This window comes from Quercus lobata, chromosome 7 (genome assembly GCF_001633185.2).
Source record: "Quercus lobata isolate SW786 chromosome 7, ValleyOak3.0 Primary Assembly, whole genome shotgun sequence".
Classification (NCBI taxonomy): Eukaryota; Viridiplantae; Streptophyta; class Magnoliopsida; order Fagales; family Fagaceae; genus Quercus; species Quercus lobata.
The window spans coordinates 31,946,961-31,971,300 of NC_044910.1; the positions used below are offsets into that span (position 1 = coordinate 31,946,961).

General features: G+C 35.1%; 2 protein-coding genes across 2 annotated transcripts; both read right to left on the reverse strand.

The window, feature by feature from the left end:
- Positions 1-12,912: 12,912 nt before the first annotated feature.
- Positions 12,913-13,920, reverse strand: LOC115951391. The gene is made up of 2 exons (XM_031068609.1): positions 13,755-13,920; positions 12,913-13,647 (listed from the first exon to the last, which is right to left on the reverse strand). The coding sequence occupies exons 1-2, from the start codon at positions 13,917-13,919 to the stop codon at positions 13,114-13,116; spliced, it is 699 nt and encodes a 232-aa protein (XP_030924469.1). The 5' UTR covers position 13,920; the 3' UTR covers positions 12,913-13,113.
- Positions 13,921-18,610: 4,690 nt separating this feature from the next.
- Positions 18,611-19,551, reverse strand: LOC115951916. Its single transcript, XM_031069038.1, has 2 exons — positions 19,105-19,551; positions 18,611-18,850 (listed from the first exon to the last, which is right to left on the reverse strand). The coding sequence occupies exons 1-2, from the start codon at positions 19,549-19,551 to the stop codon at positions 18,611-18,613; spliced, it is 687 nt and encodes a 228-aa protein (XP_030924898.1).
- Between the last annotated feature and the right edge of the window lie 4,789 nt (positions 19,552-24,340).

Sequence of the window (24,340 nt, forward strand, 5' to 3'; positions counted from 1 at the left end):
ACTCAATATTTTTTAATTGAATTTGAATATTGACAAATCTACTGTTAGATTACATTATCTTCATATATTTTATATGCTTGCAAAATTTTAAGGTGACCAAAAATTAATAGCCATGTCATCAATCAATTGTTAAAATTCAAGTTTTTGTAGTTTAAAATAATGTAAAATAGATGAGTTTATGGATCAAATGATAAATAACATTCGATTGATATGAAAATTGGCATGCATGTTAAGAAAATATAGAACATGTAATTCAATGGTTGGATTTTCAAAATATTAATTTAATAACAAGTTATTGGGTGAAATAATATTGCTTAGAGTCCGTTTGGTTAGGAGGATGGAAAAGTAGGAGGATAGAAAATGGAGAAATGATGGAAAAGTGGGAGGATAGAAAAAATTTTAATTTCCTTCATTTGTGTTTGGTTGGGAGGGTGGAAAAGTGAAATGATGGAAAACTTTTTTGTTTAGTTGAAAATAAAATTTGTATAAATTTACCATCATATCCCTATTAAATAAAACAAAAAGTAACACATTATACTTTAAAAAAATTGTGTATAGATGGACACTTCAGTTAAAAAAATAAATAAATAAAGTATAAGAAATTAACCCAAAACTGTTTTCTACCCAAAAAAGAAAAAAAAAAGAACAAAAACAAAAACCAACCAAAATTAATGAGAAAATAAACATATGAGCACCAAAAAAGAAAGAAGAAAGCTACACGTCTTAAAAAAAAATCAAAAATGAAGAAGAAGAAAAGAAGCCATCATGTCCAGACAAAAGCAAGCAAAGCAAATTAAAAAAAAAAAAAAAAAGCCAACATGTTGCATGGAGGTGAATTCTAAGGGTATTTTTGGAAGCTCATTTCACGAGTTTTCCTCTTTCAGTTTTCTCTCCATTTTGGAGAGAAAATTTTTTGATGGGACTGGAGAGAAAACACCTAGACTTCACCATTTATTTTCCTTCCTCTTCACCCAACCAAACACACTCCAAAAACTTTTCCTTCTCATTTTCTCTTCAAAGTTTTCCATCTACCTTATTTTACCTCCAAACAAACACATCCTTAGAATTACACTAGATTTAACTTGAATCAACCCATATATATAATTCAAAACACAAACTAAGCAAAATAGGCCCTCATGCTTCTTTGGTCATTGGCCATTAGATTATATATGGGTAATGGGTAATTGAAACACTTGTAACAAATTTATTTACTATATTTTTAATGTGTGACATTAATTAAATTTATTATCACATTAATTTACAAGTTTCTTTCAATGAAAATAAAATCGATACTAACTTAATTGTTTTTTTTTTTAATAAAAAATAGTGGCACAAAAAGTCATACAATTTATGCAAGGTGTGTGGAGTTCTTCGGGTCACTTGTCTCAAAACGTGCGTGCAAAGTGTGAACTTTTGCATTCCAACTGGTTTGCTTGGAAAAGGCCAAAGGGGCTAATGTTAAAATCTAATTTATCTAATCTTTACTCTATTTGTACTTATGCTTAATGAATGCATTTACCTTTCATCTCATATGTTTTTTAAAAGAAATGAGAAATGTGAAGCCGAGCAATAGGAGTAGGTATATGCATTGCCATTTGCCATTATTTAGAGTCTGTTTGGGATTCGTTTATTTTGCTAAAATTGAAAACTTTTTTGCTAAAAATACTGTAGATAAAAGTAAAAGTAAAAGTGAATTAAAATAGTACAGTGAGATCCATAAATAGTACCAAAAAATGTAGTCGGACCCATGAATAGTAGTAAAAATAAACTGAATAGTAAAATAAGCTGGTTTTTAAATTTGGAGCCTAATAAAAAAAAATCAGTTTATTAAAAAATCAGCTTATTTTACTATTTAACTTATTAAATATATTATTATTACACTTATTAAAATAGCAAACCAGCTGAATAGTAAAATAAGCTGTTTTTTAATTTGGAGTCAAACGCACACTTGCTCCAAATTAAAAAATCAGCTTATTTTGTTATTCAGCTTATTTTTTTCTACTATTTATGGCACTTATTACACTTTTTGCTACTATTTATGGCACTCACTATAGTACTTTCAACAAAAATTTTTTAGTTCAGCAAAAAGTTTTCAGTTTCAGCAAAATAAGTGGATCCCAAACATACCCTTAATTGCTTCTAAACTTCATTTTTGCTTTGAAAAATACTACAAAAATTTATTATAAATAAAAACGGTGAACAAACAGAATTGTTTTATTTTAACAATATTTTAGATATATATTCAATTTTTTATATATATAAAATTTTAAATGACACATTATTTTGGAAGACTTATATATTAATTTTGTAATATCTTTTATGTCACTTTTTTGTTTAACATTTAAAAAAAAAAAATCATTCTTCTTTTAAGGTAGGTAAGGAGATGATATATAGAGAGAGATTTATATGCAAAGAAATATATGTATTTTTATTTTTATTATTATTATTTATATAGAGTAGTGTTTTCACCCTTTAGAGATTGTTTTTATAAGAGAAGATTTAGTGATCAGGAGAATATATATTTTTTTAGTGAAAAAAAAAGAGAGAGTAGGAGAATATTTAGAAATCAAATAGTATATTTATGAAACGAAATTAATATATGTAACATTATTTTAAGAAATACGTAGGAGTTGTGACTCTTGGGACTCACACGGTGAACCCCACATACACCTGAAAGTAACGTCTTTTTTTTTTTTTTTTTTTTTACCCGATGCATAGAAATGATTTGCATATCCTAGTGTGGGGCCCAAATGATTTACGGGCCAGGCCCATCTACCTGGGGAAAATCCGAAGGCCCAAGCCGAGGAGGGCTATGGCCCAAGCTCGACAAAATAGCCTGTGGATATCGCCGAGGACGGCTCAGTCCTCGGCAGACCCAAAGCTCCCCCCCCCTGAAGGAAGGGTAAAAACGGTATAGGACCGAAATCAGAACGAAAGATCTAAAATATCCAGGGAAAGCTGCTCTCACTACCATTCAATGCTCTGAACCTGACAGAGCCGCAGCCTTTGGCTTTTACAACCACCCCCAACGACTTTGAATATGGGCTGATGGGACAAGTATCAATTTTGGAAAGGTTGACCCTATACGTGGGCGAAGGACAGTGGACGCAGGCGAGTATAAAAGGAAAAATAAGTAACCTAAAGAAGGGGGTTGGGAAAAATGGCCAAAAACCAGAGCCTCCCAGCCCACCTCCAGGAGAAAGACTCCAGGGGTGTAGGAAAACTTAAACTGGTACGAACACCGCGAAAAACCCACCGCCTATCGATCAAGGCCTAGCCTTCCAAACCCACGCTCTACAAATGATGTTGTTAGGGGCCTTTTCACGTGCGAACCCGACACTGTTACGGTCCGCCACGAATCGCGTCCTTACACCTAGTATTATACAAAAAAGTTAATCTCAACAACAACTAAAAAAGAAAAGAAAAGAAAAAAAAAAGAATCTACCTAGTAGAATTTGCCAGCAAGCTCTCCCCACTTAAAATAAACAAACACTAATTTAATTTTGCGTTAAAGAAAAATGAAGTTGCCAGACCGAGGCATCACACAAGAGTATCCATTGGGAATTGAGAAGGTTTGTTTGAATAAACAAACGCTAACTAATTTTTTTGAATCTCTAAGGCTTGTTTTTGTTTTTTGTTTTGTTTTTATTTTGTTTTTTGTTTTTAATTTTTTTAATTTTGGACAAAGAATCTCCAAGATCAAGGGTGTGTTTGGATACCTCTTATTTGCTGAAAATTGAAAATTTATTGCTAAAAATAGTAAAATAATTTTTAAAGATGTGAATAGTACTGTGGGACTTAAATTTACCTAGAAATCTTTGTTTTATTAACTTTTGTGAGTTCGTAAATAGTATATATGAGACCCACTAAAAAAAAGCAGACGCAAGGATTGGGCAAAACGCACCATCCAAATGCACGCTAAAGAGGAAATTTGTAGGTTTAGAGGAAAGGAGGCCCACTATAATTATAAGCCGTGGGTTTGGGGTTCAATGTCGAAGAAAAATTAGCTCTCCCATCATCTATCTTTCAATATCAATCCTAATCTCATCCAAAAAGTCACCATGAATATCTAATTTTGTACTAAACCAAACAATCAACATTAGTCAAGAAATTTGTACATTGGTTGTCATGTGTTGGTCTAAAGTAATCAGAAACAACAATTAGAGAGAGTTTATAGGGTGAGTGTGAAGTTGTGGAGAGGGAGAGGAAATCTCAGTCATGTGGGGCAACAATTATATACAACCACCTCATAATATATTGTATGTTTTGTGACTCTAGAATCATGGAATTGCAATAAGCACTTCTAGTGGGATACTCCTATAGAAGAACCAGCTCAATCCCAAGAAAGAATACTTTAAGCAACCAAGGCCGATCCACGAAAGTTGACAAAGAAGGTTTTGATAGTTAAGTCTATGGAAGATCTTGCTATGTAAAAGTGGTAGGGTAGTAGTTAAAATATTACTTACCTCTAGTGTCCCCAAAACTAGAGACGAATGAAATAAAAGTTCAATTGCGTTAAATGTAATTGATGATTGGTGAGATGCATTAAACGTTGATAGAGGGGATTTAGTGACATATAGTGAGCTTTTTTTTGAGGAGGATCAAATCGTCTAACTACTCAAGTGGAAGATGCCCTCGAGGGTGCAATTATGTTATCCTGAGGCACATTAACAATTTAGGTTCTTTTGGGTCAATGATTGAGAAAGATTTAATAGTCAAGCATTTGTTGTGTGAACTTGAAATATTTTATGGAGCTCGGTTTGAACCTCACTTCACGTTGAGATATTCTATCATACTGACTTATTGGGTGGATTGATGTACTCCCCTAGGCCTCCTAGGCCTAAGCTCCTTCAATTAATTTTTCGAAATTGTGAGTTTTAAGATGATTGAAAAATTACTTATTTTAGAGGGAGAAGTAATCGGTTTATAGAGAGATAGAGTAGGTATATTTTTTTGCACCATTTTCATGTAATCAATACAAAAGGGTAACAAATTCTTATTAACAGATGTATAAAATAAATAATTGAGAATGATGTCCATATGTAGCCCTCATAATTTTCAAAACCAATGTCATTAAAATTCTATCATGTTTATTAAAAAAAAAAGAAAAAAGACCCTTGTAATTAACATAGGGAGATTCATGCATAAGCCTATAGTAGACTATCTGTGATTCCAAATGTGATATTTAAAATTAGCTGGTTGGTAAGTTTTTTAATTGAATAATAAAGGGAAGGTTTGAAATTAAAACTTCAAAAACTAAACATTAAGTGGAAGCAAGTTGGAAGGACCACCCTATCGTTGAAAGTGAAAGAACAATATTAAATATTTAGCAGATTACGCATCACACTACACGATATATAATATAGGTCATTTCTTGACCTAGCCCTTTCAAAAAAGTAAAGAGTGAAAGGAAGAAAGAAAGTATAATTTCCTGGACATTGCCTTGGAAAGAGAGGGTAAAGATGAGTCAATCAACTGAATCAAGAATTGAACAACCAAGCCCCTTTCAACATCAAAAGATTCAAAACATTTCTATTGGAGGCGGCTTGAAAAAAAATGTACCTATCCCATGTGTGACTGGTGTGTGTGAATTGGGCATGAGGCATTCACATTCACAAATGACATATCCACATTGGCTTTTCGACCCTCGTGGTTCTGAAAGTGGGAATTCTTTAAGCTAAAGAGACAAAATGGTGGCACCCTCTTGCTTCTTTTCCAGGCAAGTAAATGAAAACAAAATAGAATAATAGCAAAGTTGAATAGAAACGAAGACGACAAATGAATAGAGAAAGATTAGTCCTATATATCCTGGGCCCCACGCAAAGATAGGACCTGCCTTCCTTTGCTAAAAGATTTTTTGTGATATTTTCCACGTGGAAAAAGCTGTTTGTTTAAACGATTAGGCCCTGTTGTACAAATAATTGGAGTTTTCACTCTTCCCCTTCAAGGCTCCAATTAATTAATTAAGAAGTATAGATTAGTGACATTCCAAATCTACTCACTTTAAGGTATATGCACTCCACTATACTTTATGCCTTTTTTATTTGAGTGTATCATCATGTGAAACTATTCACTAATTTGATAATCATTTATGTTCTATCAACTTTTTTAATCACTCAATAATAAAGGTAAAACACTTTCTTTTTTTTAAAATAATTAAAATACATAGTACTGTATTTATTGCTCTAGATTTGTTGGTTTTTCAATTTCAAAGTGAAGTGATAGAACTTTTCTATTGAATCAGTAATGAATTGGAACTAAGCTCTCTCACGGTTTAATTTCATGTAATTGTATTTTTGAAGTTACCCAACAAATAAATTTTTTTTTTTCCTGAATATTAACTACAATTTCTAGATTTTGATGGTGGGGATTTGATTCAATGATTCTTATATAATTGTGAGGTGAGAAACAAAAATCTTATTACGTGATAAGAATTATTTTATGCATTTGATTATATGTATCTTCCATTTTTATATTGTATAGGTTCCACGGCTATATATGACTCATATCTTTATCATATGTAAGGAATGATGCATGTATCAAACTTCAATTACTAAATTTTGAGGGTGAGAATTTAATTCAATGATTCTTATATAATTGTGAAGTTTGAAATGAAAATCTTGTTAAGTAATAAGAATTGTTTTATGCATTTGATTTATGTATCTCCTAATTTTATATTGTATAGGTCTCACAGCTGTGTATGACTCGTATCTTTATCCCATGTGAGAAACGATGCATATATCAAATATTAATTTCAATTACTATATTTTGAGAGTGGGTTTTTAATTCAATGATTCTTATATAATTGTGAAGTTTGAAATGAAAATCTTGTTAAGTAATAAGAATTATTTTATGCATCTGATTATATGTATCTCCTATTTTTATATTGTATAGGTCTCGTAGTTATGTATGACTCATATCTTTATCCTGTGTGAGGAATGATGTATATATCAAAACTTCAATTACCATATCTTAAGGGTGGGAATTTAATTCAATGATTCTTATATAATTGTGACGTCTGAAATGAAAATCTAGTTTTTTTTTTTTTTTTTGAAAGGAATGAAAATCTTGTTAAGTAATAAGATTATAAGAAGTATTTTATGTATTTGACTATATGTATCTTCCATTTTTATATTATATAGGTCTTACAACAGTGTATACCTCATATCTTTATCTTGTGCAAAGAATAATGCATATAACAAATTTGTTAGTGTATATAGTTAACTATGCATATGTTCTCCATATCAATTTGTCTCTGATTAAGCTAATGATCAATAATGTATCATTGATTTTAGCATCAATTAGAAATATTTATTTCTGTAATTAGTCGGTTTTGAGGCCTGTATAATTATCATTTACCCTTGAATTTTGATTGTACAAAAATACACAAATTATACAATACACAATTATTCTACCGTTTTTCATTTTCTATTTTGATATTGTTCTTTTTTTTTTTTTTAATTTCATTTTGATATTGTTCTTATTATTTCGAAGCTATTCTTGATATTATTTCCCCAACTTTTGTTTCCTTAGCTCTTTATTTTTTTCCCACCGGAAAATCTAATAATTTTTCATAATTAAGGCAGCTTGTAAATTTGTAATGAAAATTGACTGGGTGGACCTTTGATTAGGTGAGTTGGCATTATTAAAAAGAAGACTTTGTACAGCAAAAGTTGTCCGAATCGAAACCAAAAGAAAAGATTATGGATAGTACAGTTTGCTAAACCTTTTTTAATTTTTATGCTTTTAATTAAAGATTAACAATAATAGAATGCCATATACAGTTAGCTCACCCCAACACACCAGGTGCACGAGACTGACAAGATCCAACATTTTCTTTTTTCACATTTGTTTTTTCTACTACTAGAGTACTAGGTAGGGACCCCTTGGATTATCAAAAAAAAGGTAGGTACCCCTTGAACTTGAACTCTTGGTCTCGGATTTTCTTGCACGTCATCGTCAAGATAACGACACCCACAAAAAAAGGTTAAAAAAAAAAAAAAAAACACAAAGCAACAAGGAGTGCTAATTCCACAAAAGCTAAAAACTGTGGCTTTTAGGTAGTGTGGGCTTTCTATATGTCGTTCTTGAAAAGAAACACATTATTTTGAGCAATAAAGGAGGGGCACACTATGTGGAATAAGGTATATTCTTTATGGGCTGAAGCCCAGGCTGCAAGCCTTGTTAATTTGCTGTCCAAATGATGAGGGAAGAGGGATATACTCTTTGATTATGCTTCATGGGGATGCCGGACGATTCTTTAAAGCTTCTTCCTATTATTGAAGACATTGGGTCCCTCTTAGTCTTAGGTTCTATTTCTTTTTGCAAAACTTTGCATGAAATAAGATAAAAGCGGTTAAAACTTAAAAGCCTTCTAACTCTCACGTATTGCCTATCAAGAACTTCATATTATAAATGAATCAAATGTAGAATTTATGCACTAGACTAACCCTATAAACTAACCCAAGATTAATTTCTTTTGCCTGTAAGTATATAGACCTACAATTGATTCAAACCACTTAGGCCATAATGTCTCTAACATAGAGAATTCCTTTGCTCACTTTACTTGTCGTTCGCTCGGCTTCTTCTTGTAACTTGTGGGAAGAATTCTTATCTCATTTGTCTCATAATTTGATTTGATTTAGATGTGATGTTTTGTTTCAGTTTGAATAATTTTATATTATTCATTACAAAAAAGCAATAAGGAACCCATGAAAAGTTTGGGTTATCTGGTCCGTTCATTTTAGTTTATTTAGTTAAGTATATAACCCTCTAACTCACGCAGTTTTCTAAACATAATTGTACTTTTATGCAATGTATTTTTTATTATTATTATAAATAACTGATAAAAATAAGCTTATCATCCGAATTAAAAAAAAAAAAAAACCATGTTGGGCTTGATCCAACTACAATAGGCTGCTTCAGCTCCTGGATGAATCTTCCTCTTATAATGCCCGAAGTACCTATGGGGTTTGTGGCCCAACTATAATGAGCAAACTCGGCCTTATTGGAAAGAATCCCAAGCGTGCGCATTGTGGACTAAGAAATGAGAGGCCCACAAAATGACCCAACTCCCTCACCAGCCCTTGAACCCTAGACTTGTTCGTTGTTACCAAGGTGATGATTATCACATAACCTGGAGAGAATTAGAGAAAGGAGTGAACATAGTCAATCTTTATCCATTCTTGACACCAATAAGCATGGAAATGACTGTGTGTATTAATGAAGAAATTATTGTACCCTCCCATGGCCATTGGATCCTACATGTGATCCTCTTGATCAATACAAGTAAATGAAGTAATCATTTCAACGACTATTTAAATTTTTTAAAATTAACAATTTATAGAAATACATTCTTTTTATTGGTTGCGAGAATCATTTTAATGTCCTTCCGTTATATTGAATAATTTTTCGTATTAATCTTTGTTTTTCTCTATTCGTTGGGCCATTGATGGCATCCATGTCTAAGATAACTAACTAACAGCTTGAAGCCTTGAACAACTATTCATTTTTTATTCCTCTATACTTTGTATAATTTGGAAGGCTAAGGAAAAAACTTGCTCAAAAAAAAAAAAAAAAAAAAAAAGCTAAGGAAAAAACAACCAAGGAATAACTTATTTTAAATGATATAGTAATTTGTGAAAAACTAAATTTTCATTTGTGAAATGGTACCTCTCACTTTCAATAATAAAATTATAAATAAGCAGGATCTTAATACCTTATTAAAATGATTCGTTATTTTGCTTAAAAGACACCACTAAAAAACACACACACAATAAAAGAAAGAAAGACATAAGATAGAGACGGAAGCATTTAATCAAAATATTGTGTTTTGAAATAAACAATGACCATTTCATACTAAGAAAATTTTAAGGTCATGTTGACAAGTGCCCTTAAAGCATTAGTTAACAATCCAATTACATAAAATTTTTATGGGAAAAGAAAAAAAGTAATTAATATTTTAACAGCTTTTTTTTATTTTCCATAAAAGTAATGTCAAAATTTTCGTAAAATTGATTGTTAATCAATGCCCTAAGGCACTCATTAGCATTTCCCTTTTATAAATAACTAGTCGCGTACCCCATGCGTTGCACGTGATAATATCTTCAGGTGCTCTTATTAATATATATATTTTTTCAATTTAGACTTTTTTTTTTAAAGAGTTTCAACCTATGACGTCCGCTCCTAATGTAATACATAATCTTATTTTCATTTATTATATCAACAACCACAAATGTAATATATATAATTTTTGTCGTACCAAGATTAAAATAATACTCCTTCCGTCCCACTTTGTTTGTCCTCTATTCCATTTTGGGATGTCCCAAAATATTGTCCTGTTTCTAAAAATAAAAGTTATTAATTTACTAATATTCCTATTATACCCCTATTAATTTACTAATTCAATTTTTTGATAAATTTATTTAAGGGTAGTTTTGAAAACTTATACATTTTTAAAAAGTAGATAAGACAATAAATGATATTCTCTTAAAAAGTTTGACTTTTCAAACAGGGCAAACAAAGTGGGACGGAGGGAGTACAATTTTTCTCAAGAATTCAAAAAGCAGGTTAGTAAATGTGGGGCCAGAGAACTTATGACCCGACCCACTTTCCATTAGGACTCAGGACCCGTGCCGAGGAGAGTAGTTGCCGAGGACAAGTAGTGAAAGACCAAACCGCCTAGAGATGCAGCCGAGGATGACCTTGTCCTCGGCATCCCGAGACTTCAAAGGGAAGAGAGACATGTCGTCCAAGGCAGCCCCCGAAGCACCTCAGAAGAAAAGGCGAGTAAAATGGGACTCACATGGGGGTGCGGAGTGGGAGTGGTTAAAGGAAAAGACGTCACCTCCGCATTGAATGCGCCCACAAACATCCTGACCATATTAATGGGAAAAGACTCCTGAACAGTGTGGTTTCAGTTATTTCAACTAACAGCAAGTAGGGGGAGGCAGCTGATGGGACAGGTACTCGAGTAGGTACCTGCCTGATCAACAGATGGAGGATCAAGATCAACCGTGAAGGGCTATATAATGTAAAGGCTTAGGCGCCAAAGAGGAGGGGGACGAAGAGAGAGAAAAAGGAAGAATATGAACATTAAGCTTGATGGGCAAGATCCACGGACAACCATGGCTCGTCCCTGCGTGTCCACCATGAATACCATGACTAACCACCGTTCAGTAACCAAGACCTAGCCTTTCAAGCTCACGCTCTACAAATTATATTGTTTAAGCCCTTAACGTGCGAACCCAACATCATTTTGAGGTCATTACAAATTGAGTCCTTACAGTAAAAATATTAATTTTTTAATAAAAGTTATTTATAATATTTTATGTATTGTCAAAAAGTATATAAAATTTGAAAATTATTCTTTTAGTTCTAAACAAACTTTTTCAAACCCAATTTTTTCTACCATAAAATCAAAAACACTGAGAAACATAACTAAAAAAAATTAATAAAAGTTATCAAAACTACAATTTAAAATAAAAAATAAAGGGAAAAAAATATTGTATCTTTTTTCCTTTAAAAAAAAAAACAAAGAGTACAATTCCAAAGGGGGAAAAAGTAGATAATTTTTTTTGAGAAAAAAAATAAGTATTGTGTTAATGTTGTCATAAATTTATCTAACTTCTAATCTAATATTTGAAAACTAAATATATAAATAAATAATTTTAAACACAAAATTGAATTTGTTTTCTTAAAAATCTCAAAGAATACACTAATAAGATACGGAAGATGAAGAATAACATAAAATATTCATAAACACTTAAACAATTATTCAAGCATCTAAGAACATCATATAAAAAGTACATAACAATTTACTACTGATTTGTTCAACACAATATTTTTAAATAGTGAATGGAAATTGTACAAAAACCATCATCTTCAACTGAACTTACTGTTCTTCATCAACTTATTCAAATTATCTTATAGTTTTCCAAATAAGCTAAAAACATGATGACAACACAAAATATAACATATTATAGTATGAATTTTTTTTTTTCCAAATTAGATCAACAACAAACACCATTCATTAAAAGTATTTAGTGTTGTAAATAAAATGATAAAAAAAAATTTGCATCAAGGAACACATATGAATTAGTCAATAATAGGACAATGAGGGTACAAACCTCTAGTTGGAGATCCTCCTATAGGCAACTATCAGGTTGTATCTTTTCTACCATCAATGATTAAGCAAGACTTGTGAATATTTTTATTCTTTATTGATTTCATTTTTCAGTTATAAACAATCAAAAGTAAAATTCAAAAAAACGCAAATATTCATCAATCTAAGGTAGAAATGCAATAAAATAATAATAATAAATCCAACAAAAAATGGAAAAAGAAATGAGAGAGAGAGAGAGAGAGAGAGAGAGAGAGAGAGAGAGAGAGAGAGAAACCTTTTTTATATAGGAAAAATATACATAGAATGGAAGAGTGTGACAAATTTATAGTTAGAGGAAGAGGATAAGAAGAGCCAAAGGAAGATAAAAGGGCAAAATAATATTTAAATTTAAAACCGCCCAAGAAGAATATATTAGACAACACTGTTGTGTTGATTTTCCATTGATTTATTATTTAGTAGATGAATATGTAAAGTTTAAACCGCTTAAAATGAATTTGTAAAGTTAAAACCGTCTTAAATGAATTTGTAAAGTCAATATATTTATATAGTTAATATTATAAAAAATTAAATTTAAAAAATAAATATGAAAAAGACTAATGATATGACAGATGAGGTGGTTTAACAGGAGTATAACAACAATATATATATATAGAGAGAGATTTAAAGTTATTCAATCATGGTACAAGGTAGTTTAGAATCTTATTAATTATTCTACTTAATATACTAATGTTAAGGTGACATAATAAATCTTCACCTTAAAATGACTTCAACGATATCAATTCCTCCTATAAAAGAAGAAAATCCTTGTAACTTCAAGTCTTCAATTCTAATACAAAGTCAAGCTCAAGTTTTATCTTGCCTACCGAGGCTTGAACATCATTATAAAGTTTTTGACTCAAGCTTGAGAATTTTTTTGCCATCATGAACTTGACCCTTTTTCTCTCTCTTCCAATCAAGTTCAGTTTTTCATCTTTATATCATATTTGAAATCATGCGTACATGTTCTGTTCACCTCCAATTTGCTTGTCACCTTGTTTGAATTTCCCCAAAAAATCAAGTTCATACATCAACCAAACTAGTGCCATTGAGGACAAAGCAACTAGCGCTGGACCAAGCAGCCATAACAACATAGGGAAGGTAATGCATAGAAGTCGGCTACCGATAAAAGCCAACATGAACCCTCGCTCGAACACGATCTGTGTGTGTTCAGGTGATGAGAATTCAGGAGCAGCATTTATCAAGAAATTGGCATCGATTAGGTACCCAATGGACATAGAGCTACACAAGAAGCTAAGCAACAAAAGAAGTGATGCTGAGCCAAACTTTACAGCAAACATCCCACCAGATTGCAAGCCAAAAATAGGGTTGTCAAAGAGGTGGCTTGTTTCGCTTGCTTTGTAGGAATTATTGATTAGAGCTGCCAGTGCCACGCTAAGAAGAATTGTTATTGAAGCAGTGAATGAGGTAGCCATTATAGTGTTTCTCAAGCTTTGTACAGCCAGCATACCCTTCTTATTATCACCCTGCATAGCAAAACACGTATTTGCAAAAAAGTAATGCTAAGGACACAATAATTTTCATAACTGTCAACATAATTTGTTGTGATTCGAACAACGCTAGTTGAGTTTACCTGTATGTTACGAAACCATGCTCTCCTCTTTATTTCATTGATTCCAATGTTGGTACTAAAGGGCTTCTTCTTGAAGTTAAGCCATAGATAGACATGGTAACCTGCTGTAAGGAAGAGACTGAAGGGAACCAATATGGTGTCCAAATAAACAACCAGTCCTCCCATCTTTGATCAATATTGAAGGCGTGCATGGTTTGGTAGCCAAAGGAACCTATTTATGAAGGTGTAGCCAAGTGTTATGATATTCTTCATTTGGCAGGTCATGATAGTAAAGTCTAGCTGACAAGGTAATGCATTTTCTTTGTTTTATGATGGGGTGGGTTCATTTGTGGAAATCGTAGAGTGGACATTAAAATATGATGCTGGGACGTGTGAGCATTGCACTACATATACAAAATGCCTATTACTCAAAAAGTAGATTCAAGTGTCCTACCCACTAAATTTATAATGGAATTATTCAATGATGCCGTGCCCCTATTGCCTTACCCTTACGCAACCATAGTAAAATTGTTTCCCCTACGGAATTGGATGAATCATCAAATTAAAAGTCAGGTTGATACCATTAAACAAGAAAAATTCTTTTATCTTCTGAACTTATGCGTGTGTTTAATTGGTGGACTAGATATTACTTCCAAATTCGAGAACATCCCAAAGGAAATTGTTATTTAATAAAAGTTGTCTTTGATTGAGCAAAGATACTAAATATTTTACTACATAAGCTTTACAATACATTACCAATTAAAATAAACATAATTTAAACATTTATTTATTGTCTTGTTAAAGTAATACTAGTTATATTCATTGTTTAGTTTGTAATATTTTTATTTTCAAATTATTAGAGCAATAACATTAGGTTTTCTAAAAAATTATATTTTAACATATTATAAAATTACTTTATCTATATTAACATAGGATTTGACAATACACACCAAATTGTATCTTTTACTTTTAACACATTACCATTAAAATAATCTAAAATAAGATCAACCTTTTATTAAAAAGAAAAAAAACTTAGCCACAAACGCCTAACAGTTATTCAGCAAAAAAAAAAACGCCTAACAGTTAAAAAAGAAAAAAAATTTCAACCACAGAATGAGAGACCTGACTCGTGAGAGGATAGAGAAGAAGAAAAGAAAGAATAAAAAAAAAAAATAATATATGTTACACATGGTATACTTCTATTGGTAAAAGCGTATGTATTTTACCAAATGGTAAATTTTGTTGGCCTTTGAGCGATTTGATGTTGGGATATTTTTAATATTTGATGTGTTAAATGCTAAAAATTTATCATTTAAAATACTATGCTCTAAGTAATCTTTTTATAATTAAATTAGTAATAGTTTTAGTATTTTCTCTTTGATTTAGAATGAGCTGCCATGCAATGCATTAATGGTGGCATACGTAGATGGGAGTTGTTAATGAAAAGATGTTATAATTCCTGTACTAAAAATTTAAAAAGATATCTCTGAGAAAAAGAAGAAGATGCGCACTCATGAGTAATCTATTTATTTCATATAATGCAGGACATTGTTTGATTTTTTTTTTTTTGATGGGCAGGACATTGTTTGATCATTATTATTTATTAAAAGATGTAAATTGGACAGTTCCCATTTATAAATCCTTCAAATAAGTGCTTTGAGTGATTGTCAACTATGGAAAGTTTATTACATTAATAAAGGATGAAGATTGCTTCAAACTGAAGCACAGCCCAGCAGTGGACAGTTAATCATTCCACTAGAGTCCCTATCAAGTATCAACCATCAGCAATGGAGTAGTTCCTCATTATGAGTTAAGGCCATAGGCCCATAGCTTCTCAAAAGTTTCAATAATAAGAAAATCTGTACTTGTGTATATAGTATATTGATGACAATGCCTTGAAGGCCACAAAAACAAGGCCAAAATCTCTTTGCAAAAACAAGGAAAATCTAAAGCACCAGTATGATAAGTGGGATTCTTGATGTAATTCGAACTTTTCAATGGCTGAAATATTGTAATATATGGAAAATGTTAGTAAATGAGGTGAAAACAAGAAGAGCTATAGAAATATTGGTTTTGAGGCATGTTGAATTGTTGTCTTTAAGAACCAAAAAAAAATGCTAAACGGCTCCTAACAAATTGCCTCTAGGATACAGTAAGGTCTAAAGTATACCGATAATTCTGGAGAATTTCATAATTTCTTTAAATCTTATTATGAAACACCAATACACACAGTCAATGAAGAGAAACCACTGAACGTCACAAGCTTTCAAAATATAGTTAAAATGGTTAGAGGCCCGTTAGTAATAACTAATGGATTTTACTAATGTGTGCTCTAAGGACACACATTAATTTCTATTTTTGAAAAAAAATTTCTCGAGAATTGAAAATGTAATGACAACTTTTTCAATTTTCAAGAAAATATTTCCAAAAATAAAAAGTTTAATGTGTACCCTAACCAAACTCATAACTAATAAGTAAATATCCTACTCTAGCTAGTCTTATTAGGAAAACCTGTCTGCATAATATTGCGGAGTTCTAAAAATTTGAACAACTTTGCTGGACCGAACCATGGATCAAGAGGAAACATTAAAGCCCAATAACTTTGCTCGGTGATATAAACGGAACTTTGCTCGGTGGCAAGACAATTTGCTCAAGTGAAACTCAAATAGAATGTTAGCATGAAACTCGCTTAGCTAGCGATCCTTCAAAAATGATAGCTATAACTTTTTCTTCTTCATTTTTTCACTTCTAAAATGGGACTCTCTCTCTCTCTCTCTCTCTCTGAGCAAAAAATAAAAAAAATAAAAAATTTCTTCTATTGGCCAATAGAATGTCTCTCTATCAAAATTAAAAATTATAATTAATAGTTTTTTGAACAAATCCATTATTAAAATTCATTGTTCAATACACAATGACGTTCCTTAAACATGATATTTATTATGATACTAATTATTTAGATTTATTTTTAGAATTAAAAATTTTAAAATATGTTTTATAAATAGATGAAAATAGTTCATGTGGGGCCAGGTAACTTATGGTCCGACCCACGCTCTATTAGGGCTCGGGGCCCGTGCCGAGGAGGGTATGTGCCGAGAACGAATGGGGAAATGCCGAAGTGTCGAGGGGAATAGCCGAGGACGACCCTGTCCCCGACACTCTAGGACTTCAAGGGGAAGAGCAACGTCTCGATGAAGGACGCCCCCAAAAAGCCCCCTGAAGGAGATGTGAGTAAAATGGGACCCACGTGGGGGTACGGTGCAAAACTGGTTCAGGGTAAATACGTCCCCTCCGCATTAAATGCACCCGCCAGCGTCCTGACCATGTTAATGAGAAAAGACGCCTGGACATGGCGACTTCGATCATCGCAACTAACAGAAAGTAAGGAGGGACAGCTGATGGGACGGGTACAGAAATAGGCACCTGCCTGACCAACAAGTGGAGGGCTAAGATCAACCAATAAGGGCTATATAATGTGAAGGTTAATGCACCAAGAAAGAGGCTGGGAAAAATGGCCAAAAACCAGATCCTCCTAGCCCGCCTCCAGGAGAAAGACTCCTAGGGCGATCACGATTTAATTATGTATGAACACCACGGAAAACCACCGTCTTGTAACCAAGGCCTAGCCTTTCAAACCCACGCTCTATAAATGATATTGTTTGGGCCTTTTTACGTGCGAACCCAGTATCATGTTGGGTCGTTACAAATCGTGTCCTTACAATTGGCACCGTTTGTGGGAAAGGCTTGTATTTTGGCACAGGCGGTAGGTTGAGACAGTCCCCTTGTCATTTCTAGCAGCCGGTCATAGTGTTCTAGCGTAAAATTCCACTAGGGGCTATGTTTCTTTACTAAGGGCTATGTTTCTTTACTAGGGGCTGCGCTTCGTAGTGTCAGCAGCACGGATGGTTCTAGGGGCTTGGCCAATGAGCTAATCCCCTTAAACCAAGGTCCCACGCCTTAGCCGAGGGGTTAATTCCCCCAACTACTTAGAAATCAAGTTTTGGAGAGAACCAAGGTATTGCATGGTCCTCGGACTCAAACTTATGGGGAAACCAACTACTTAAAAATCAAGTTTTGAACAGAACCAAGGTATTGCATGGTCCTCGGACTCAAACCTATGGAGAAACCAACTACTTATAAATCAAGTTTTGGACAGAACTAAGGTATTGCATGGTCCAGACTCAAACCTATGGGGAAACCAACTACTTATAAATCAAGTTTTAGACAGAACCAAGGTATTGCATGGTCCTTGGACTCAAACCTATGGGGAAACCAACTACTTATAAATCAAGTTTTGGACAGAACCAAGGTATTGCATGGTCCTCAGATTCAAACCTATGGGGAAACCAACTACTTAAAAATCAAGTTTTGGACAGAATCAAGGTATTGCATGGTCCTCGGACTCAAACTTATGGGGAAACCAACTACTTATAAATCAAGTTTTGGACATAACCAAGGTATTGCATGGTCCTCGGCCTCAAACCTATGGGGAAGCCAACTACTTTAGAGAAACCTGGATACTAAGCAGGACCTAACACTACATGTGACATCTCGGATGATGCCTATATCTCCATTGAATGAGGGTCAGACATGAGTTCAAGGCTCTACAAGTGCAGGTAAACTAACGTTCTGAAGCATGATTCTAAATATATCGCATGCACAACTATTCATACGTGTTAAGATAATTAGTTCAAAATTCATAAACAATAGTAAGTATCGACAAGGGCAACTAACAAATAACCACAAGGAAAAAGGAAGAAAAGAATTTCATATACGTGTTCAACAGGTTTAAACTACTAGCGGATTACAAAGTTTTCAAAATGAAAAAGAAACAAGTTAATCGTTAAACTAAAAACAAATACGAAGCCTGGCCGGGGTTTCTACTTCTTTAATTTTGCATTGGCCACGTCCTGGGAAGGAGGAACGGGATCAACTTCGGTGCCCTGGAGGACAGTCCCTTCCGGGGAAGGCTGAGCAGGATCGACGTCGGTGCTCTGAGGGACCACAGCAAGGGAAATTGCCTGTAGGGGCTGGGCAAGTATGGCTGGCTCTTCAGCATTAGGCATCTGAGTGCCGGCCACAGGCTCGGCAGCCTCTTCGGGTACCTCGGGATCCGTACGCTGAGATGCTTCTATCACATCCTGAAGCTCCCCCCTTTAAGCGGCTCGCCAGGAGAGGCGCCGACCTATACAGTATCCGACTGAGTGACCCCTCCCTCATGTTGGTCGCTCACGGCCTTGAAGCTGGTGGAGGTGTCCTCACGGATGGCAGTAGGGTAGAATATGTTCTCCGCTTTCCACAAATCGGATGAAGCATTCACCCCAGCTCGCTTCAAGGCCTTTTCCCAAACCTGGGAGCAATAAAACCTGCATACTTCGAGAATCTGGGTTTTAAGGATGGTTTGGGTTTCAGCTACCCCCGCGTTATAACCATCATCCTCGGCCGTTTCCTTGGCAGCCTCAGCCTCGTTTCTGGCAAACTCGGCCTCCCGCTTGGCCCTCATGGCTTCGTCGCGGGCATACTCTGCCACACCTTTGTCATGCTCTGCCGTGATCAGTCTTTTATTTAAATCATTGATCAACTCCTTGGCTATTCGCAACTGATCCTCGGCTTCCAGCAGACGTTTTGTTTGATCCTCGGCCTGTTTTTGGGAGCTAGCTAAACCCGCCAAGGCGCTATCCCTATCTCGGATAGCGTCTGTTAGGGCAGTCTTGGCCTTGGCGAGGTCGTCCTCAAAAGCTTTGAGAGTCCGCATGGCCACTAAGCGCTTGGAGAGTTCATTCTCGGCCGCTTTACTCTGATTGTTCACCTCTTCCTCCATCCTATAGGTGGCCTAGAGAGCCTGTCAAGGGAGATAAATACATCGTGAATGACAAACCGGGAGTGAGAGTTAATAAAGTGTTAGGTTTCAAGAGCCTTACCATGCCCAAGTACCTCTTCGTATTGAGGAAGACCTCCTGCATCCTTATTTTCTTTAGCCCATCCACGTCGGTGGGAAGTAGCATGGTTTTCCCTAGTGCGTCTGCCACCTAGCCACCCTTGCCATCTCCAAGGTCCCTCATGGACGCAGTTTCCAACAGTGGCCCCCCGTGAAGCATTGAGGCAGGAAGCCAGGCATTTGGCAAGGATTGGGTCTCGATCCCCTTTCCCTTGCCTTGGGAAGATTGGGATTCAGTCTCTATACCCTTGCTTTGGTGCCCAATCTTCAATTGTTTCGCACGCGGGGCTTCCTCCCTCTCCTTAGAAAGTTGGGATTTTCCCCCATCCATGGTTTCCTTGCCCTTGGGGCTCATCTTTCTCTTTGAATCAGTGCCTTCTGACCGAGGAGGCAGAGCTGGTGGGGAAGGAGCAGGAAGTTTGGGGCGGGGAGATTGTGGCTGTGACTTTGTGGAGGATGACCTAGTCTGGACAGTCTGGGGTGGGGGTGGTGGGGAAGGAGCATTGGGTTGTGACATTCTCTGCACATCCTTTCCTGGTTAACCCTCGAGGAGTTCGAATAAGCTGGTCGGAGGCTTTCTCTTGAGTCCTATCTTGGCTTGAGAAGATGTGCCTACTGATGGCAATTCCGCCTCGGACAAGGTTGGGTCACCTATATCACCGGAAGGATCCTCGGATTGGTTGGCTAGGTCAAACACCCCAAACCCTTCCTCGGCCTGATCTAACTCGCCTTCGTCCTCCGCTACTTGATGAGATGAGGAGAGGTCCACCAGTGAGATGCTCTCTGGAACAGATGGTACTTCGGAGATTAAAAATCCTGTCTCGACCACGGTAATTTTTGGAAGCCGAGGACGACTGGCGCTGATCACGTGCCTAGCGTCGGCGAATGACTTCTGAACGGGAGCGTACCCTAATATTTTGTGAGCAGCTCGGACTTGACCATCTCCGTCATTTACGAAAACTGCCGCTTGTAGAACAATCTCCAAGTCCACGCAGTTAACTAAGTGAAAATGCCGTTGATAAGCGTGTGGATCTACAAAAGAAAAACACATATGCATGGTTAGTTACCGAACCACATCAGATTAAAATGGCGCAAAGGGTCAGCGCCCTTCCATTCCCTATACCTCACCTGATTCTACTTCTACTATGGGGCACGAATTGCCATCATGCCATTCACCAGAGATGATGAGGAAATCCTTGTTTAACCCCTTGTTGGAATCAGAGAGGTATTGAATTAGTCGAACTCTTTCGTCTCTCGTCTTCATGTAGTAGGATTTCCCCTTCAAATTTTGGAGATTATAACACCAATTTACGTCATGGTGGGTCAATCTTAACCCCATCTTTTCGTTTAAAGCATCCACGCAACCCAGAATCCTAAACATGTTGACGGTGCACTAGGTGGGGGCTAATCGGAAGTGCCTGAGGTAGCCCGTCGTTACCGGCCCCATAGGGATTCTCATACCCCCTTCTACAAAGGTAAGGACGGGAATTACTTCCTCGCCCATTTCCCTCTTATAGTGCCACTCCCCCATCTTACAATGCCTCAGACTTACGTTGGGAGGAATCCTGTAATCGGCGATAAACTTATTCATCGCCTCTTCAGTATCGACTAATTTCCTCAGTATCGATTTAGCCATCTCTATGATTTACTAAACAAACTCAACCAACAACGGGAGAAGAAAGGGAACCAGAGAAAAATAAACCCAGAAAAGAAAAAGCACGAGTTAATGGAGGCAGGGAACTTACATAAAAGAGGAAAGACGTTTCAGACAGGTTTTTTATGCTGGAAATAGATTTGAGTTTGGACAAAAGTTCAGATGAACCTAGGGTATACGCGCTAGAACTCTTAAGTGCAAAACTGAAAAGACAGATCCGTTCCAAAATTTTTTTTATACTTTCTAGGGTAACTGCACAAATTTTCCCGCCCATAAAGACCAAGGAATCACCACCGTTTGATCTTCATCATGCCGTTGAACGTGGGAAACACAGAGCCACCCGTATTTTATAAGGCCACGTTTCACCTTCCAAGAGCTCTAGGAACGTGTCTCGGGCAGACGAAAAGTCTCGGGAACCGATAGGTGACAAGGATTGATAGGCATTGACAGATATCTGATGTCATCAAAACCCTCCTATCCGTCCAAGGAGTCGGATAGCAGGATTTTGAGTGACTATTGTTGAGTCAGGGAACTTATGGTCCGACCCACGCTCTATTAGGGCTCGGGGCCCGTGCCGAGGAGGGTATGTGCCGAGGACGAATGAGGAAATGCCGAAGTGTCGAGGGGAATAGCCGAGGACGGCCTTGTCCTCGGCACTCCAGGACTTCAAGGGGAAGAGCAATGTCTCGATGAAGGACGCCCCCAAAAAGCCCCTTGAAGGAGATGCGAGTAGAATGGGACCCACGTGGGGGTACGGTGCAAAAATGGTTCAGGGTAAATACGTCCCCTCCACATTAAATGTACCCGCCAGCGTCCTGACCATGTTAATGAGAAAAGATGTCTGGACAGGGAGACTTCGATCATTGCAACTAACAGAAAGTAAGGAGGAACAGCTGATGGGACGGGTACAGAAGTAGGCACCTGCCTGACCAACAAGTGGAGGGCTAAGATCAACCAAGAAGGGCTATATAATGTGAAGGTTAATGCACCAAGAAAGAGGCTGGGAAAAATGGCCAAAAATCAGAGCCTCCTAGCCCGCCTCCAGAAGAAAGACTCCTAGGGCGATCACGATTTAATTATGTATGAACACCACGGAAAACCACCGTCTTGTGACCAAGGCCTAGCCTTTCAAACCCACGCTCTATAAATGATATTGTTTGGGCCTTTTTACGTGCGAACCCAGTATCGTGTTGGGTCGTTACAAATCATGTCCTTACAGTTCAATTAACATATTAAGTTATGTAAAAATGCTATATTATTTTTCTAATGCATGTATAGCTTAATTATAAAATAATAACTAACAATACATCTTACTTTTTCATATGAAGAAACAAGTTATCCAACATTAAAAATGTTAAAAATCCTATTTAGATAAAATATATCACAAAAAAATTGAGCAAATGAAGGATATTACCAATTGGAAAGAAAAGTTTAGCGGAAGTTGAACAGAAACACATGATTAGTAGCTATCTTGCAGCAAAAAGCAAGAAAAATAGATTTTTAAATGAAAAATATTAAAACATAAATATAATTCAATTAATATTTAAAATAAGAGAAGTCACGCTAAAAATTGTCATCTTAGACTCCAAAATGTGCTGAGGTGATTCTAAACTAGGCCCTATTATTGTGGAATATGTATTTGAGCAAAGTTTGAAATGAATTTATTTAAAGTTGAATCGAGGTATTTGACAAAAATGACGCAATTTAGAATTTAAAAGTTTTTTTTTTTATTTGAAAAAATTTATTTTATATTTAAAATACCCTATCCATATGAAAAATCCTCATAGCAATGTTGCCATATTTTGCATGAAAGACATTTAACATGTTTCATGATTTTGACATGATCATCATGGTATTAGTACAAGAAATCAATTCAATTGGTGTTAAAATTGTTAAAAATACACAAATATCAAATTGATGGCTTTACAAAGAAGTATTTAACAAAAACCACTATTACTCTGTTAAGATATTGGAAGAAATTAATAATTTTGTATAGCTTAATCCAAATATAGATTCCTATTCCAAAACCATTCTCAGAGAAACAAAAAGGTAGATACATTATAGAATTGATGGAACAATTGCAAGCCCAATCTTTCATTTTTTTTTAAAAGCATAATTACTGTCTTATACTCTCTATTCCCTTTTAATATTTTTTGTTTGGAAATATCATATATCTAAACAATAAGGAACTGTTGTAGAACAAAGTATGGGGTTATTTTTATTGTTTGTTGATTTTTGATATTATTTGTATTTTTCATTATTTTAGGTGATAAGATATATTTTTAAGCTTTCCTAATCAAATTAGAACCGGTATCAATTAGTATCCGTTTAAGAATATTATTACTTGTAAAATAAATTTTCTAGATCACTTTAAACAGATATATATTACAAATTTAGAACAACATTCAATAAAATTAAGATGTCTTCTTTGTTGATTCAAGAAACCCTTATGGATTTAAGAATTTTATTGTGCTAGAAAGAGATCTAGCCATATATCAGATTTTTTATTCACATGTAAAATCTTTTCAGTGATATGGTATGGAAACTAGGCTGAGTAATAATCACGGCATTGAAGAACAAGAGGTAAGCCATATGGGATGCACATGAGGCTCAATAGCAACGTATCTATGCGATTTGTGACATACTTAATAATTTGAGTAGACCATGAAAGTAATCGTGTCGGAGATTTTTCTTATCACCGATCTATCAATAGAAACATTCATAATTTTAATGATGATCCATGCTTTGATGGGGTGTCATACAAATTCTAGCACTTCTCAAGAGAAGGGACATAAGCCATTAGTTAGTCTATAAAATGCCCCTTTATACAATTTTACCTTCATATCTAACCTTTGAAACACAATTTTTTTTTCTGGTAACTGTAGTTTCTTAATTATTTTATTACCAAAAGATTTGAGTCCAACAGCCATTTGAACCAATTAGTTTTATAATAGGGTAAAGTATAAGTTTGGTTCCTAACCTTCACATTGTTTTTCAATTTGGTCCCTATTATTTCAA